Raw genomic sequence first — 14,822 nt, 5'->3', positions numbered from 1 at the left:
AGTCGATTATTTGGTCGATACGTTCTGGCTCGACCAAAATTCTGATTGGTCGATTTTTTGCCGCGTTCATTTCATTAGTTTTGCCGCGTTCATTTCATCAGTTTTGCTGCGTTCATTTCATCAGGTGGAAAGCACTAATTGCTAATGGGGGTGTTTTCAGAGCACCGCTGTTTCACAGGTAACAGTCTGTCTTCAGAACACCCCCCTTGTTTTCACTTCTTTTGGATTAGCCCAACCCACTGGAGAAGAGAGACAGATTGAAGAAAGTAGGCTACTAGAAGGTTTGCTGAATATTATTACTTGATCTGGTTTGTTTAATAAATATTATTTTTTTATTAAAGTGGACGTGCCTTTTGTGTTTAAGAGTAAAGGCTTTAAGTTAATAGTCTATTCGTATCTCAGCCGCGAAGCTGAGCTAGTGAGCTTCTATATTCGCGAGCTGCACAGAGCGGTCAGTTATTATAATACATATGACAAAAACAATTGTCTAAATTATGTTACATATTCCTCAAAAGTTCTTGTGATGATATCACTAGTTGACAACATAGTACTATTTTCGGAAATCATAGGCTATGATATTGCGCAGGTGCACGTGATGCAACGCTGTCAGAGCCGACAGACTCGTGTCAGACTCATTTCAGTGCAAAATAATTAGGTCAAAAACGATTTAATACTGCAAATAGCCTACTAGTTTTTTATGTTTATTTATAATTAGGGCTGTGACATTAACGCGTTAATTTCGATTAATTAATCTGAGAAAAAATAACGCGTTAAAAAAAATAACGCAGATTAATCCATTCCGTATTGACCTTTGAACCTGGAGCCGTTCTAGCCACCATTCGACTGTAAAATGAAGGAGGGAGACGAGAACGCGCTGGCGCTGCCTGGATCATTGATTAGAACATTTACTTATAAAAAACAGCCGGCATTTCAACGTTGATTCACCGGTGAACGTAAGGGACCAAGGTCGAATCAATGTTGGATTATGTTTCGATTGTGCAAAACGAATCAACGTTGAAATCGTGACGTTGTTTCACCGTTGATTTCGTGACGTTGTTTCACCGTCTCTTCTTTCAATATGGGTGAATAAAGATTGTATGTCGACGTTGTTGAACCAATGTTGAATTATGCTTCGGTTTTGCAAATTGAATCAACGGTGATATCGTGACGTTGTTTCACCGTCTTACCTTTCATCATGGGATAATGAGTCATGACAATGCTGACTGAATTTGTGATTAACTGTACACTAAAATATTGTTAACTGTCAAATTACTTGCAGCAATGGCTTAATTAAACACATTTAATAAAAATATAACATGCTCAAGATTGTAAAAAGTTTAGTCTAAAGTCTAAAAATACTTTCTAAAACAGATGAAAAACATCTCAAACTTTAAATTGCATCATTTTCGAAGTAATGTTAAAAACCTGTAAAGCAAGTGTAAATAATGTTTATAATTTAATGTTTAATATTAAATGTATAATTTAATAATGTTCAATAATTTAATAATGTTCAATTGTATTGATTATATTTGCTAGGCACAATTATTTCAATGCTCACCCTTTGAACATTTGAACATTATTTCAATAACATGTTCAACACAATTATTTTTAATTGATTGACAGCCCTAATTTATCTGCAATTAAAATGCGATTAATTTCGATTAATTAATTACAAAGCCTCTAATTAATTAGATTATTTTTTTTAATCGAGTCCCGGCCCTATTTATAATTCATTTAGGCGGACAACAAGGCAAACAATGCGCAGCTAATTAATAATAATTTAAAAAATTCCTAACGTCATTTTTAGTCGATTTTTAGTCGAAAATTTCAGGACTTTAGTCGTCCAAGATTTTCTTTGGTTGATTACAGCCCTACAAAAGTCAAGTTTGAGCTTAAGATTTATTTTCTGTCGAAAATGGGGGGGGAGAGATAAAAAAATTTTATCATGCAGTGGACTTTTGCTTTTTACAATGGGGCAATTGTTGCAAACTCTGAATTTAATTTTTTAAAAAGGCAAGTAAACAGTCAGTAATAAATTAAGAACAAAAACAATTTACAAGCAGTGGCACAAATAATAAAGATACAAATAACAAACAGTACTTGTACCTTTTTAGGTAGGTCTAACAGTAGTATTGAGGTAAGAAATACAGATTCATTCTTACAATTAAGGTCACAAAAGTTAGTCATTCAAGAGCAGTGAGTGTCATTACAAAAAAAGACAAAGAAAAAAAGCAGAGACACCAGCAGGATTATTAGGCTACTGTAACTTTAAGAGCTGCAAGGATCCAATATACTGTTACACAACTTTCTCAACTATTCACTTAAGACAAAACCGACTGCGTTTAAATGCATATTCATCAAGACAGTAATTTTGTATATACATTTGTGTGCATTTGACTACACGCAATTTCGTGTGCATGAACGAAGGGTGTGTTCACACATGGCATGTTTGGTTCGATTAAAACGAACACTTGTGCGATTGCGATGTTAGTGCGGTCATTTGAATAAGTGTGAACGCTGCCATCCGAACCTTGGTGCGCCCTAAACAAGCGGACCGAGACAGCTGAAAAGATGGGTCTTGGTCCACTTCCAAATGAACTCTGGTGCAGTTCGAATGATATATGAACACAACATGGGCCAAAGACATGTAAACTAACTAAAAACAGGAAGATGTGACCCTAAAAAGGACAGAATGCTCAAGCATACCTGTTTTTTCTCATCCCCTCGCAGCAGATCGTTTGTGTGTGGGAGTCTGACACAGGGATTCCTGCTGATGTTTTGACTCCTTTACACATTTTATAAGCTCTTCACAAGTTCTCAACTGGTCAAAATACCATCACACGAATGCTACACACACACACACACACAACGAGCGCATTTATCCCAGCACACAGTAGCGATGGGTCATTCATAAACGATCCGTTCATTGCATCTGTCACGTGACAAATGAACGAAAGACTCGGAAGGTAAAGTAATTATGTTCCCAGTAAATTATTTTTGACTGCATTAGTTTTAGCAGTCAAAAATTAGGGGTCTAATGGTGCACAAAATTCACGGTTCGGTTTGATAGGACACAGTGGTGTCACGGTTCGGTAAATTTTCGATACAGCAAAAAGAAAGAAATGCCAGAGAAATTTCCTTGAATAAATAAATAAATAAATAAATAAATAAAATATACTAAAAGAAAAATTATTTTTAAATGTGTGAGTTTTCCTACATCTTGAAACTTTGTTTTATAAATGGGGGTAATCTTTGAAGGATAAACAAATAATGTTTTGATCATTACATTAAAAATAACATTTAAATAATATGATAATATTTGAATTTTGAAGTGCTGAAAAAAGATGTGACGTACTTGAAAGCATTTAACTATTCAAACTTCCATGGTTACAGTTAGTGTTACTACATTAAATCCATGGTGAATGTTGCTGATCTGTGGACTTAAAGCCCATAACTAGTTCATTCATGGCACAATGTTTCTCCTGGTTTCCATGCCAGCTCTGTTTGATCTAATAGAGATCTACGGTTAATAACGGAGAAATTAGAATTTTTCTTACTAGATCTCACAGTGATGTTTAATACCTCTGTGGTGAATTCAAATGCTTTCTCTACTGGATCTTAGCGCTGTGTAGCGACAGTGTCGCTTGATCAAGATCGGCTCGCGCGGGGGAAGCTTTTGTGAGCGTGAAACGAGTAGTGCAGTTTTCGTTCCACTTTTTCATTACATTTGCCATTTGTAGTTGGTCAACGTTGTGGTGGTCGCGCCATCTTTGACTTTGCAGTCCACTTACGAATCACGGTCAAATGGAATTGCACCTTCAGTCAAGATGATGTGTAGAGCGCAGTTCATGGTTGCATAGCAACGACAGACGCCACAAGAGCGCAAGCGCTTTGGAAAGAAGGAGAAAGCGGCACAGCCACGCCCTCCACGCGTTTTTAGACTCGATATGTGAACGGCCCCTCAGATCTACAGGCGATGCGCGCATATTTTAATGAAAATATCAAACGATATATCAAACATTTTTTATATCGTTCCCGACAACGGTGTACCGTCGATAAATACCGATACCGTTTTATCGCCCAGCCCTATTTAGATGTTCCGTAAGTTCCGTCTCAAAACAGGCAATATGTCATAAAAACTGACCAATCAGGTTGTTAACATATCAGTGAAGATTCGGTGATAAAAATGGCAATCTGAACACAAAGCGGACCAGGGCTAAATGTTTTTTTTTGGTCCGGACCAATGAAACCAAGCGAACCGAACTACAAGTGTGAACACACCCTCAGAGAGCGCGCGAGTGCTGAGAGGTTAAAACACTGGCAAGACTTAAAAAGAAATGCAAATTATAAACTTTAGTGAAGATGCGAAACTGCTTTGATTGTGCAAGTGACAATTCCGAGGTCGACTGTGCAGCTTGCTTATAGTGCAGACGCGATGTGGTGATGATTCCTATTGCGCATTTTGAGAGGGAAAGAGAAAGAGTCCGCGGTGATTCACTCACGATGTTTGTGAAACTACATCTCAGAAAGTTTTCAAATTACTTTGCAAGTTATTTAATAATAAAATATGAATTTTACCTCACCTTCAGCATAATAATTATTTTACAGAAATTGAGAAGGTGCCGCTGTATGTCATGCCATCCCTCTCGTGATAGGTGTGGACCGCCTATCAAACTTCCCAAATCGATTATCGGCCGATCAGTTGGAGCACCCCTATTATTGCCTGATATTTTGATTTATTTTGGGGCTAATAAATATTTTAGGGGGATCTAAAGCCTCTGTAAAATAGGTCTAGTGACAACCCTGGTATTTAGTGGATTGTGTTTAACACATAAATGATTATCAGTTTCACACACACATCAGTATAGACATTCTACAACGATCAAGAAAAAACAGCACTGATATTGGATCGGGATTCAGTATCATTATCGGCCGATATTCAGTGTTTCGTAGGGATGCATTATATTGAAAAATTCACCAGATGATTTGAATAGCTCTACTTGTAAAGAATGAATCATTCTAGGATGATATTGTAGGGTAGTGCATCCGCATAGAAAATAATAAATTACAAGCAAATATAAAAACAATAGAACAAAGATAAAAATGAAATACGCAGTGTTTTGTTTTTCACGTAAATCTGTATTGTGGACATAATCAAAGAAAAAATAACACTATAGTCTTGACTGTATAAATTAAATATAAATAATTATTTAATACAATTTATCTTTGTTAAAGCTAAAAAAGAGATTTTCTCTTTCTCTTTTGTTGTTTGATTAACATTGATGACAAACAACTGTGGGTATATCAGGTTGACGAATGCATGGATCCAATATAATGATACACATTTTCTTCCTCAATTGTTTACAACACATACTTGAAGAGACGGGCTTTTTAACTCATTTTACGTAGGGCTGTCCCGGGAAACTTGACAACTGCCAAAACACTTTTTTTTTTAGACACAAAGTTTTGTTTACAAAATAAATAATAGTTAGCAATTAAATGTTACATTTCAGCCATGGAAACATTTGGATTCATGCCGAATGAGAGGTATGTGAGCCCATAAATGTAAGCTTTGTATTCTGTTTTGCGATCTGGTCACCCGATTATTCACGGTCGCTTTTAATTAGGCCTATTATCATTAGCCTAGGTTTGAAAATAAATAGCAGCTAAGAAAACATACAAAACTGACTAGTCATTTTTTACCCATACACACAAGTTACTCAATATTTATTACAGGAATAGTCATACTTTGCTACAGATAGATAAATATGCTAATCAGTAGGAAAATCTCATTTTTTTTTCATTGAGATAGCCAGCGAGTTTTCGCATGCTTGCACTCTTCCCTACAGATATCATCTTTCATAAGCAGAGCGCTAAACTCTTCTAGATCTAGGACCCAGGATAGATGATGTTGCCTACTTTCTACCTCTCTCTGGTGCCTGTGTGTGTGTGAGAGAGACAGAGTGTGTGCTTGGTGGAGTGGGGGAAGGGCAGCCAGTGCTGAGTTGAGCTTCAGACTCAAAACAGCACAGTGGCGAAACCAGGAAGCCCAGCAGTCACTCCAATTCCCTCCAAAACACTCTCAAACTCTCCCCAACAATCACAATTTGTACCATTTTTGCACATTTATTAAGAGAATATTATGCAAAGTTTCAGTAAAATGAATCTGCAGTTCTTTAGTTAGTTCTTCAAGGACATGTGAGAGTGAGAGAAAGGCTTACACTCAACTTTAATACTATTTAACTACATGTACTCACTATAGAGCGATGGTTAGGGTTAGTTACTTGTAATTATGCATAATTTACTGTCATTACTATAGTAAATACATGTAGTAACGTACAACTACGTGTGGATTTGTCTTTCTGCTTCATGAAGCTGTGTTTTTGATTTGGCAAATGTGTGTGTGTCGGGGGGGGGGGGTTAAATGGTTCCCATTTATTTCCCCTGTCAATGAATTTGAGGAGCTGACCTATTTCATGTTTACAATGAACAGGAAAACCTCTATGAGGGTACAGTGTTAATTTCCACAAAGTCTTTGTTGGTAGAGTGGAGAGCTTGAAGAGTATAGTTAATGGCCTAAATCAAACTGATGGGTTGAAAATGTATCCATAGATAAACCAACCATTCTCACTGCCATAATGGTTATGTAATAATACAACACATTAAGAGACAATAACACAAGTCGAAATGTAGGATTGAAAAGCATTTTAGAGACAGTCTCTACAAGAGGAGGCTCTGTTGCACTTGAATTGAATCGAAATTAATTTAACACTTAAATCTAATGCACACAAACTCTTTCCAGAATTTAAGGATGAGGAAGCACAACAATGTTATAACACTGCATTACATTTTAATTTCTAATTCAAACAATGCAGGAAAACTCACATTTATTTGTTAATGTTTGAACGAAACAACAACAGCGTGCCGCTAAACATTACGCAGTTGTCCACATCTGTCGCCATGGTTACAATGGCAGTACTAGTGGAAACAAGGGATAACGCGGATATTACGTCATTGACAGACGACAAGCGACAGGCACTATTCAAAATTGTGAATTTCTCTGAATTTACACATTCTTGGAAACATTTAAGACAATGTACATAATTGAAAGAAATATATAACACTGTGCAAGTGTTTTTTGGATATTTTGATAAATTCTTACATATTGTACCTTTAATTTAAAAAAATTAAAGACCCCCTGTGGTTAAAATCAAGTTTTTAAATGTTGTTTAAATGTCTATATAAAAATGAATGCACACAGATTATCAGATCAAATTAGTCATTTAAAAACTTTCTGTGAGATAATAATTTCACAAAGAGCGAGAGTGATTCAGCACTACCAAGGCTTCTCTCTCCTTCACAATGCACACATGGCTTCACATCACCACAGAGTCTGTACAAGGAAGCTGCATGCTGCGATACAAGACTTTCGCTCGTGTTTCGGGACAGAATTGTCACCTCCCCAATCGGGCCAGTGTTGCATTGTTGCTAAAATTGATCATATGCAGGACTCGTCAATTAAAACATTCACCAATTTTAAAGCATTCAGTAGTACTCACTCTCTGAGACGATTTTCTGCAAGCTCATACCCAGAGCACGCACACATAAAGCTGCCTCTCAAACTGCTCACGAGTAACAAACTGAGTGCTTTTTCGCAGCTTATTGTGCTTAAACGGTCAGAAATGCAAAAGAAATTGTCAAAATGCCCGTCTTGGAGAGTATTCACATAAACACAGTCAGTGATGTCTTAAGTGAACGTAAAAAAAACAGTGGCGCTGTTACACAGCATGTGTATCAAAATACTGGATCCATGCATTAGCTCTTAAAGTGACAGAAGCCTAATATACCTGTGATATGAACATACCTAATATACTCATAATGTTAATCAATGAACAAAAGATAGAAAGAATTAATCTGTATTTAATTTAAACAATGAAACATTCAATGTATTCAATTTCTACAGTATTCCCATACCTGGATACTGTTAGACCTACCTAAAAACCTTAAAACACTATTACATTTGTATTCTTATTGTATTGTATTTATTTGTGTTTATTTTATAAATTCAATTCAACATTGAATTCAAGCTTCCTTGTCCTGTGTGTAAACTCATGCGCAACAAAATTATCCTATTGTAAAAACATATGCATAGAGTGAGCATACATTTAGGTGAGATAACCCAGCCTGATCTCATGAAATGCGGATCTATAGCACGCACTGTGTTTATCGTGCACATGGAGTTTATCGTACACGGAAATGAGTTGTGCGCATATGATAGCCTACTTTATTTACGTGTGACACTTTATTGCGTGTAATACCCACGTACCCCACACCATTAATCCTACCCAAAGGAATAATACACACATACCCTAATCCTACCCAAGGGGTTTACAGTGCGTATAATATGCACATAACATTGGTGTGGGTTGGATAAACGTTATTACCCCCTCCTTCACATTAAAAAAAATAACCCCCCCCATAAGATTCACCTAAGGGGGGACTTTTGTCAGCTGGAACACATTTTTATTTGGTCATTTATACCATATGATGGCTGAAGCAGCAGCGAGTGCCCAGCGTGTGACACTGTCTTCACGGTAACCAGATCAACATTGTGAACTGAATTTTAAAAAAACTTCAGTGAAAACATCAAATGATCATGCAATGCGATAAAATAGCTTCTCTTCCCCTGCAAACGATACCATAAAAAATGTGAATATTTAATTTCTAGTTGAAAACAAAGCGAGCTCTTGAAGCTCCGCCCTCTGTGCTGGGAGCAGCAGCTCATTTGCATTTAAAGGGACAGACACAAAAACGGTGCGTTTTCACTCACCCTCAAAAAGTGACAACTTTAACATGCTGTATGAAAATATCTGTGGGGTATTTTGAGCTAAAACTTTCACATACACACTCTGGGGACATCAGAGACTTATTTTACATCATGTGAAAAGCGCATTATACCACCCCTTTAATTGTTCCAGCAACTAGATCCCCATCCGAAAGAGTTTTTAGTGCCAGTGGGAAGAGTGTCAAGCCACAGAGCATCTTTAAACCAGAAACCATTTGATAGGCTTGTGTGCTTAGCTAAAAACTTGTGAAACACTTGAATAATTTAGCCCAGTTGCACAGTGTAAAATGTAATGTGTCAGAATGCACTTTTTTCATATTGTTACATTTACATATTATTTTTAACTGTTTTTGCACTTGAAACATTTTGAATGTGCTTAGAAACAATAGCTGGTCTATCCAAATCCTGTTTTTATTTTGGATATATAAATAAATTACTATATAAAGTTATAGTCCAAAGTTAACCATCTCAGCGGCTGCATCATACTGGTACTGCCCGTGTGTCAAAAAATAGTTAAAGGGATAGTTCGCCCAAAAATGATATTTAAGCCATGATTTACTCACCCTCAAGTAGGGCTGGGCGATAATTCGATCTCGATACGGGATCGCGATAATATTCTGAACGATTTCGATAATATGCTTGGGACGTATTATTCGATATCACATGAAAAACTGAACGCAACAGTATCTGCCGGCTGCCGTATCTGCCGGCAGGGCACGCCCACTTCTCAGCGAGCACCGTGGCTACAGTAAACAGAAGGAGACTGAGAGAGAGGGAAAAAAGTTGTAAAAAGGATAAAAAAAAAATGAGAGAAACTGAAGTTGAGGACAGCGAAAATAATGCCGAATGTGAAGGCGACATCACTACATAACTCGAGACCGAAGACATTGTTGAAAAAAAAGGTAACACGACGTCAATTGTGTGGACGCGTGGTTTGGATATGGCAGACAACTGCAGGCGATCCCGATCCGTGATAATTAATGCGATATGGCTCAGCTTGTCAGTTAACTACGTCTCTGTGTTGTAAATGCTGCTCCATCTGAAAGCAGGTGATGGCGATTTACTAATCAAGGAACCGGCTTTACTGACGAGATGTGCCTAACAATGTCATGCGATATATCGCCCAGCCCTTGGTTTACTATGTTTACATATTTGTGCAATTTTGGCTCAGATTTCATTCTACTTATAAAACAGTTCTAGAGATCTACCTTAATCTTACAGGTAGTATTTGTGCCAGGGCCATGTTTACTCTTTTTGTAGGCTACTTGAGATGTTCACTGTCCAGCCAAAGCAATTTGATGTGATAGTTGTCACAGCTGTTAGTTTATATACAATGTTTCAATAAGTAAAAGTTTGTATTATTGTATAAAGGGAGATGACTCATGTTTGCAATTACAAATGATGTGCACAACCTTTTATTTTTGTATTTTTCAATACCTCCAAATACACTGCTCTCTTGACTAGAAAGATTCATAAATGTGGGAGTGTAATGTGAATCCTTTGGCTGCATGAAGACCTTAACAAAAATATTTTGTGCTCATTATTGAAAGGCATATTCTTTAATTTTTTATGTTATTAAACTTTATTCTAAAGTTTCAGTGAATATCTTGTTTCTTCAAGCTTCAGGATGTCCCTTACACTGGCAGCATCTGCAAAAACTACATATCGTGATAAGAATCGAGATCGATCAATATGGAAAAACATATCGTGATAAAAAAAAATTCCATATCGCCCAGCCCTACCCTCAAGCCGTTCGAGATGTATATGTCAATCTTTTTTCAGACGAACACATTTTCAGTTATTTTAGAAAATGTCTTAGATCTTTCAGTGGTTAGAATGTGAAGCAATGGGGTCCAGCTGCTTCAAGACCGAAAATGTGCACGCATCCTTCACAAAAGTAATCCATCCGGCTCCAGGGGGATAAACGAAGGCCTTCTGAGGGTAATCTGTGCGGTTTTGTCGTAAAAATATACATATTTAAAACTTTATAAACGAAAATAACTGGCTTCCGGTGGCGGTCGGCGCGCGTTCATGGAGATGGAAGCGTCGTGACGTAGAACGAACGTGACAGCGCAGCCAGAGAGCAGAGCAAAACAAAACTCTACGTTCGTTCTACGTCACGACGCTTCCTACGCTACGTCCTACATCACATGCCAGCATCCATCTCCGTGAACGCGCGTCGACCGCGACCGGAAGCCAGTTATTTTCGTTTATAAAGTTTTAAATATGTATATTTTTACGACAAAACCGCACGGATCACCCTCAGAAGGCCTTCGTTTATCCCCCTGAAGCCGGATGGATTACTTTTGTGAAGGATGCATGCTCATTTGCGGACTTCAACGAGCTGGACCCCATTGCTTCACATTCTAACCACTGAAAGATCTAAGACATTTTCTAAAATAACTGAAAATGTGTTCGTCTGAAAAAAGATTGACATATGCATCTCGAACGGCTTGAGGGTGAGTAAATCATGGGCTAAATATCATTTTTGGGCGAACTATCCCTTTAACTCAATCAACTCTATCAGCATCTTCAATCAAAAATAAACATCTGACTTGAGCAGGATGTTTCTAAACAGCAAGTTTTTATTTAGTTTTGTCAAATGAAAAATGGATTTGCTTTCGCCGGCACAGAAAACAGCATCTTCTCAACATGACTAGTCGACAACGTAAACCAAACTCGTCCAGGCTGAAATTACTGACGACTCGTTTCAGGCCGTTCAAATTCAGTTCTTTCTTTTCCAAGACCATAACTTCAATGGTTGTGCACTTTAATATTTGAAACTAGGCAGACCTTTTACATTCACAAAAACAGCTACCTTACAAACTACATGAAAGGTAATATCTGATAAAGCATAATAAGCATGTTAAGACATACCTTTATTGAACCAGTTTCAACTGCATTCAATTTAAGTGCAAAAAAAATTGATTACATTCATTTTAGATTCAGTATGTTGTTTCAGATCAAATCTGCTAAATTTAAAAGTTCTTTAAAAAAAAAAACTGGATGCATTTCTTAATCTCTGTGGCTGCTTTCTGGTTACAGGGTCAAAAAAAGTCCAGCATTAAATCAATTAGTCTCAGTGGCTAAACTGCACTGTGTTTTAGGGGTTGTAATTAAATTGCTCTCAAACTCAAATACTTGGGGTTGGGGATCTTTTTTGGTTAAACTTGTTGGTCCAATATGTAATTATGCAATGATAATGGCAGCATGACATTAGTTGCTTAATTGCCCAAATCAAAAGTGCCCACCTCCATGTCTCAAATAACATTCACTAGATACAGCTCGACTCCCTTTTCAATCCAACTACGGGATTTTTTCACAGTCTTATCATCTGTCAAGCAAGAAAGTCTCCAAGGTGCAAGTCTGATCAAAATAAGTTACCAAGCCTCTATAGCTCAAACTCAAAGCCGTAGCTCATAGCATGGGCAATAGGAATATAATGGTTGCATTTTGCAAGCATTACTAGAGCACTGACATACATTCACGCGTCCCTTTATGAATCAAAAGCATCTAACTAGAACTAAACTAGGCTCGCAGCTGTATGTTTCAGCCAGGAAATCATGTGGCAATTTCATCAATACAGTATAGGACATGGTAATCCAATCTTCTCAATTATTCCAAGTCTTCTTGGGTAGGGGACATTAAAAACTTTATATAACGTTACTTAACAGCTCAATAGTTAAAGTATGTGCAGCTATTTTCCAATAAAGCATTTAATATGCTTTTAATTACATATAGTATAAATTGAACTACATAGATTCATCCCAGTGATTTGATTGCATTTGTCAACACTTTGGCTCTTACCTTGAGTCGTTTGACGACTTCATCGTTGCTGATCTTATCAGTGATCTCTTTGACACCCAGTGGGTAGGTGATCTTTCCGTCCCCCGCTGGTCGTTGCTGCTGAGGCTGTTGCGGGAACTCCATCATCCTTCTCCAGACAGACAGACGGTCCTCTACTGGCCTCTATAGGCAACAACACTAAAGTTCAGCACACAAACCCACCACACCGCTACAAAAACACTAAAATACACCTTATGCACGTCACCCTCCTGCACTCTGGTCGTGTAGTTAAGCCCCCTAAAACCGTGGAATGACACGGAAACCTTACAGACGACAGTTTGCGGGAAAATTCTGAATAAAATCACGAAGCTAATGAAGCTAATAGCAACACTAGCCTGAGAGCTAACGAGACCCGCTCCGCAACCGCGCTTTTACTCTAAAACGCATTACTATCTAGGCATTTAAAGCTCTCCCGATAAGAGTCTCCACATGTTATGCACGTTCAGACATAACCACACTACTCGGATAGTAAGGTGTCGTATAAAAGCACCTCAGAGAGTAAAAGAGCTCTTTGAGCGGCTAATGGCCTAGCCGTCAGCTCCAGGCCTCAAACTATTCAACAAACATCCAGCCAACACTCACATTTACCTATTACAACCACAACCCGCCGGTTCCTGCTACCCCAAAAGCATTTATCCCATATCTCTCACTCGACACTACTCCACTGCGGCCGTTATCCCAACTTTAGACGGTAGGAAATGTGAATTGTTTACTTGTTTTCTCAGTATAAGTTCACTCAGCGAGGCAAACAGCGACCACCAACTTCATCATGCCACACAAACTGTGTGAATTAAACTCCCTCGAGCGACCCCAGCCGCCTCACAACCGCTTTCAAACAATTCCCCGGTCATTACCTCACAGACAAGTCGTTGTTTTAATTCATGAGTCGGGTTCGGGTTCGGGTTTGGGTGTTTTTTTTAGTTTCGGGCACAAAGCTCCGTCTTTTTCATTCAGGGCTGTGTGAACGTCCTCGCGTGGAAAGTGGAGGCGCAGCGACCCCGTTGGCTGAAAGACGGTATAGCGGGGCGCCGATGGAGGGAGAAACGTTACCATATATATTAGAAAACAACCGCCTGGAATAGCGGTTTACTTGGCACTGAACTTGGTTTACCGTAAGTATTAGAAAAGAAAAGCCCCATATACATATGGCGTGCCGTATTGTGAAAGAACCGCCTCTGAATTGTGTACTGTACGATCAACAATCTACAACAGCACAGCAGTAACGTTACTTGTTTGCAATAATCAATAAAATAATAAAAATAAAATAATAAAAATCACCAATTAACTCGAAGATAATATAATAAAATACATAACAAATGTATTAGAACTGGTGAATAATAATTGAAGTCCATTGAAGTGTGAGAAATATGTCAGTATTTCAATAATAATATTGAGACTGGACAAAACAGGTTACATTTGTTTATGGAACATACATTTTATTCAGAGGTAACCTATACATATTTTTTAGGTTTGGTACAATCCCCTGCCTCTTATTTATTAAACATATCCTGACCCTTTCCTATCCACATTCTCTTGCATAATTGTATTTGCATATAGATTATTTTATTTGCTTATCTTGTTTATCTGGAAGCCTCACCGATACGTGTGTTAAAGGGATAGTTCACCCAAAAATGAAAATTCTGTCATCATTTACTCACCCTCAAGTTGTTCCAAACCTGTATGAGTTTCTTTGTTCTGCTGAACACAAAGGGAAGATATTTGGAAGAATGTTTGTAATCAACAGTTCTCGGTCCCCATTGACTTCCATAGTAGGAAAAAATACTATGGTAGTCAATGGGGACCGAGATCTGTTTGGTTACAAACATTCTTCCAAATATCTTCCCTTTGTGTTCAGCAGAACAAAGAAACTCATACAGGTTTGGAACAACTTGAGGGTGAGTAAACAATGATAGAATTTTCATTTTTGGGTGAACTATCCCTTTAAAACTGAGAAAAAAATGAGTGAAAAAACTCAACACACAATGCTTGTGTAAACATACTTGGAAGTAAATCTCACACCCGGTTTCACAGACAAGGCTTAAGTCTAGTCCCAGACTAAATGTTTGTATCTTTGAGCTGTTTTAACTGAAAGCAACTTGCACTGACATATCTTAAAATATATCACTGCCAT

General features: G+C 37.8%; 1 protein-coding gene across 2 annotated transcripts in view; it reads right to left on the bottom strand.

Annotated features, from left to right (window-relative positions):
• pds5a (PDS5 cohesin associated factor A) overlaps window positions 1–13,762 on the bottom strand; it is a 36,603-nt gene extending 22,841 nt beyond the window's left edge. The window contains exons 1-2 of one of the 2 annotated variants that reach the window (XM_084401839.1): window positions 13,546–13,762; window positions 12,653–12,814 (exon numbers count right to left, since the gene is read on the bottom strand). In XM_084401839.1, coding sequence (XP_084257965.1) covers window positions 12,653–12,778 — 126 coding nt within the window. In that variant the 5' untranslated portion in view covers window positions 12,779–12,814; window positions 13,546–13,762. The other variant, XM_084401840.1, reaches the window with a different exon arrangement.
• Window positions 13,763–14,822: the final 1,060 nt, after the last annotated feature.

Source organism: Rutilus rutilus, assembly GCF_951802725.1.
Source record: "Rutilus rutilus genome assembly, chromosome: 2".
Lineage (NCBI taxonomy): Eukaryota > Metazoa > Chordata > Actinopteri > Cypriniformes > Leuciscidae > Rutilus > Rutilus rutilus.
The sequence above is the reverse complement of the archived record's forward strand: the minus strand, read 5'-3'. Positions and strand labels throughout refer to the sequence as shown.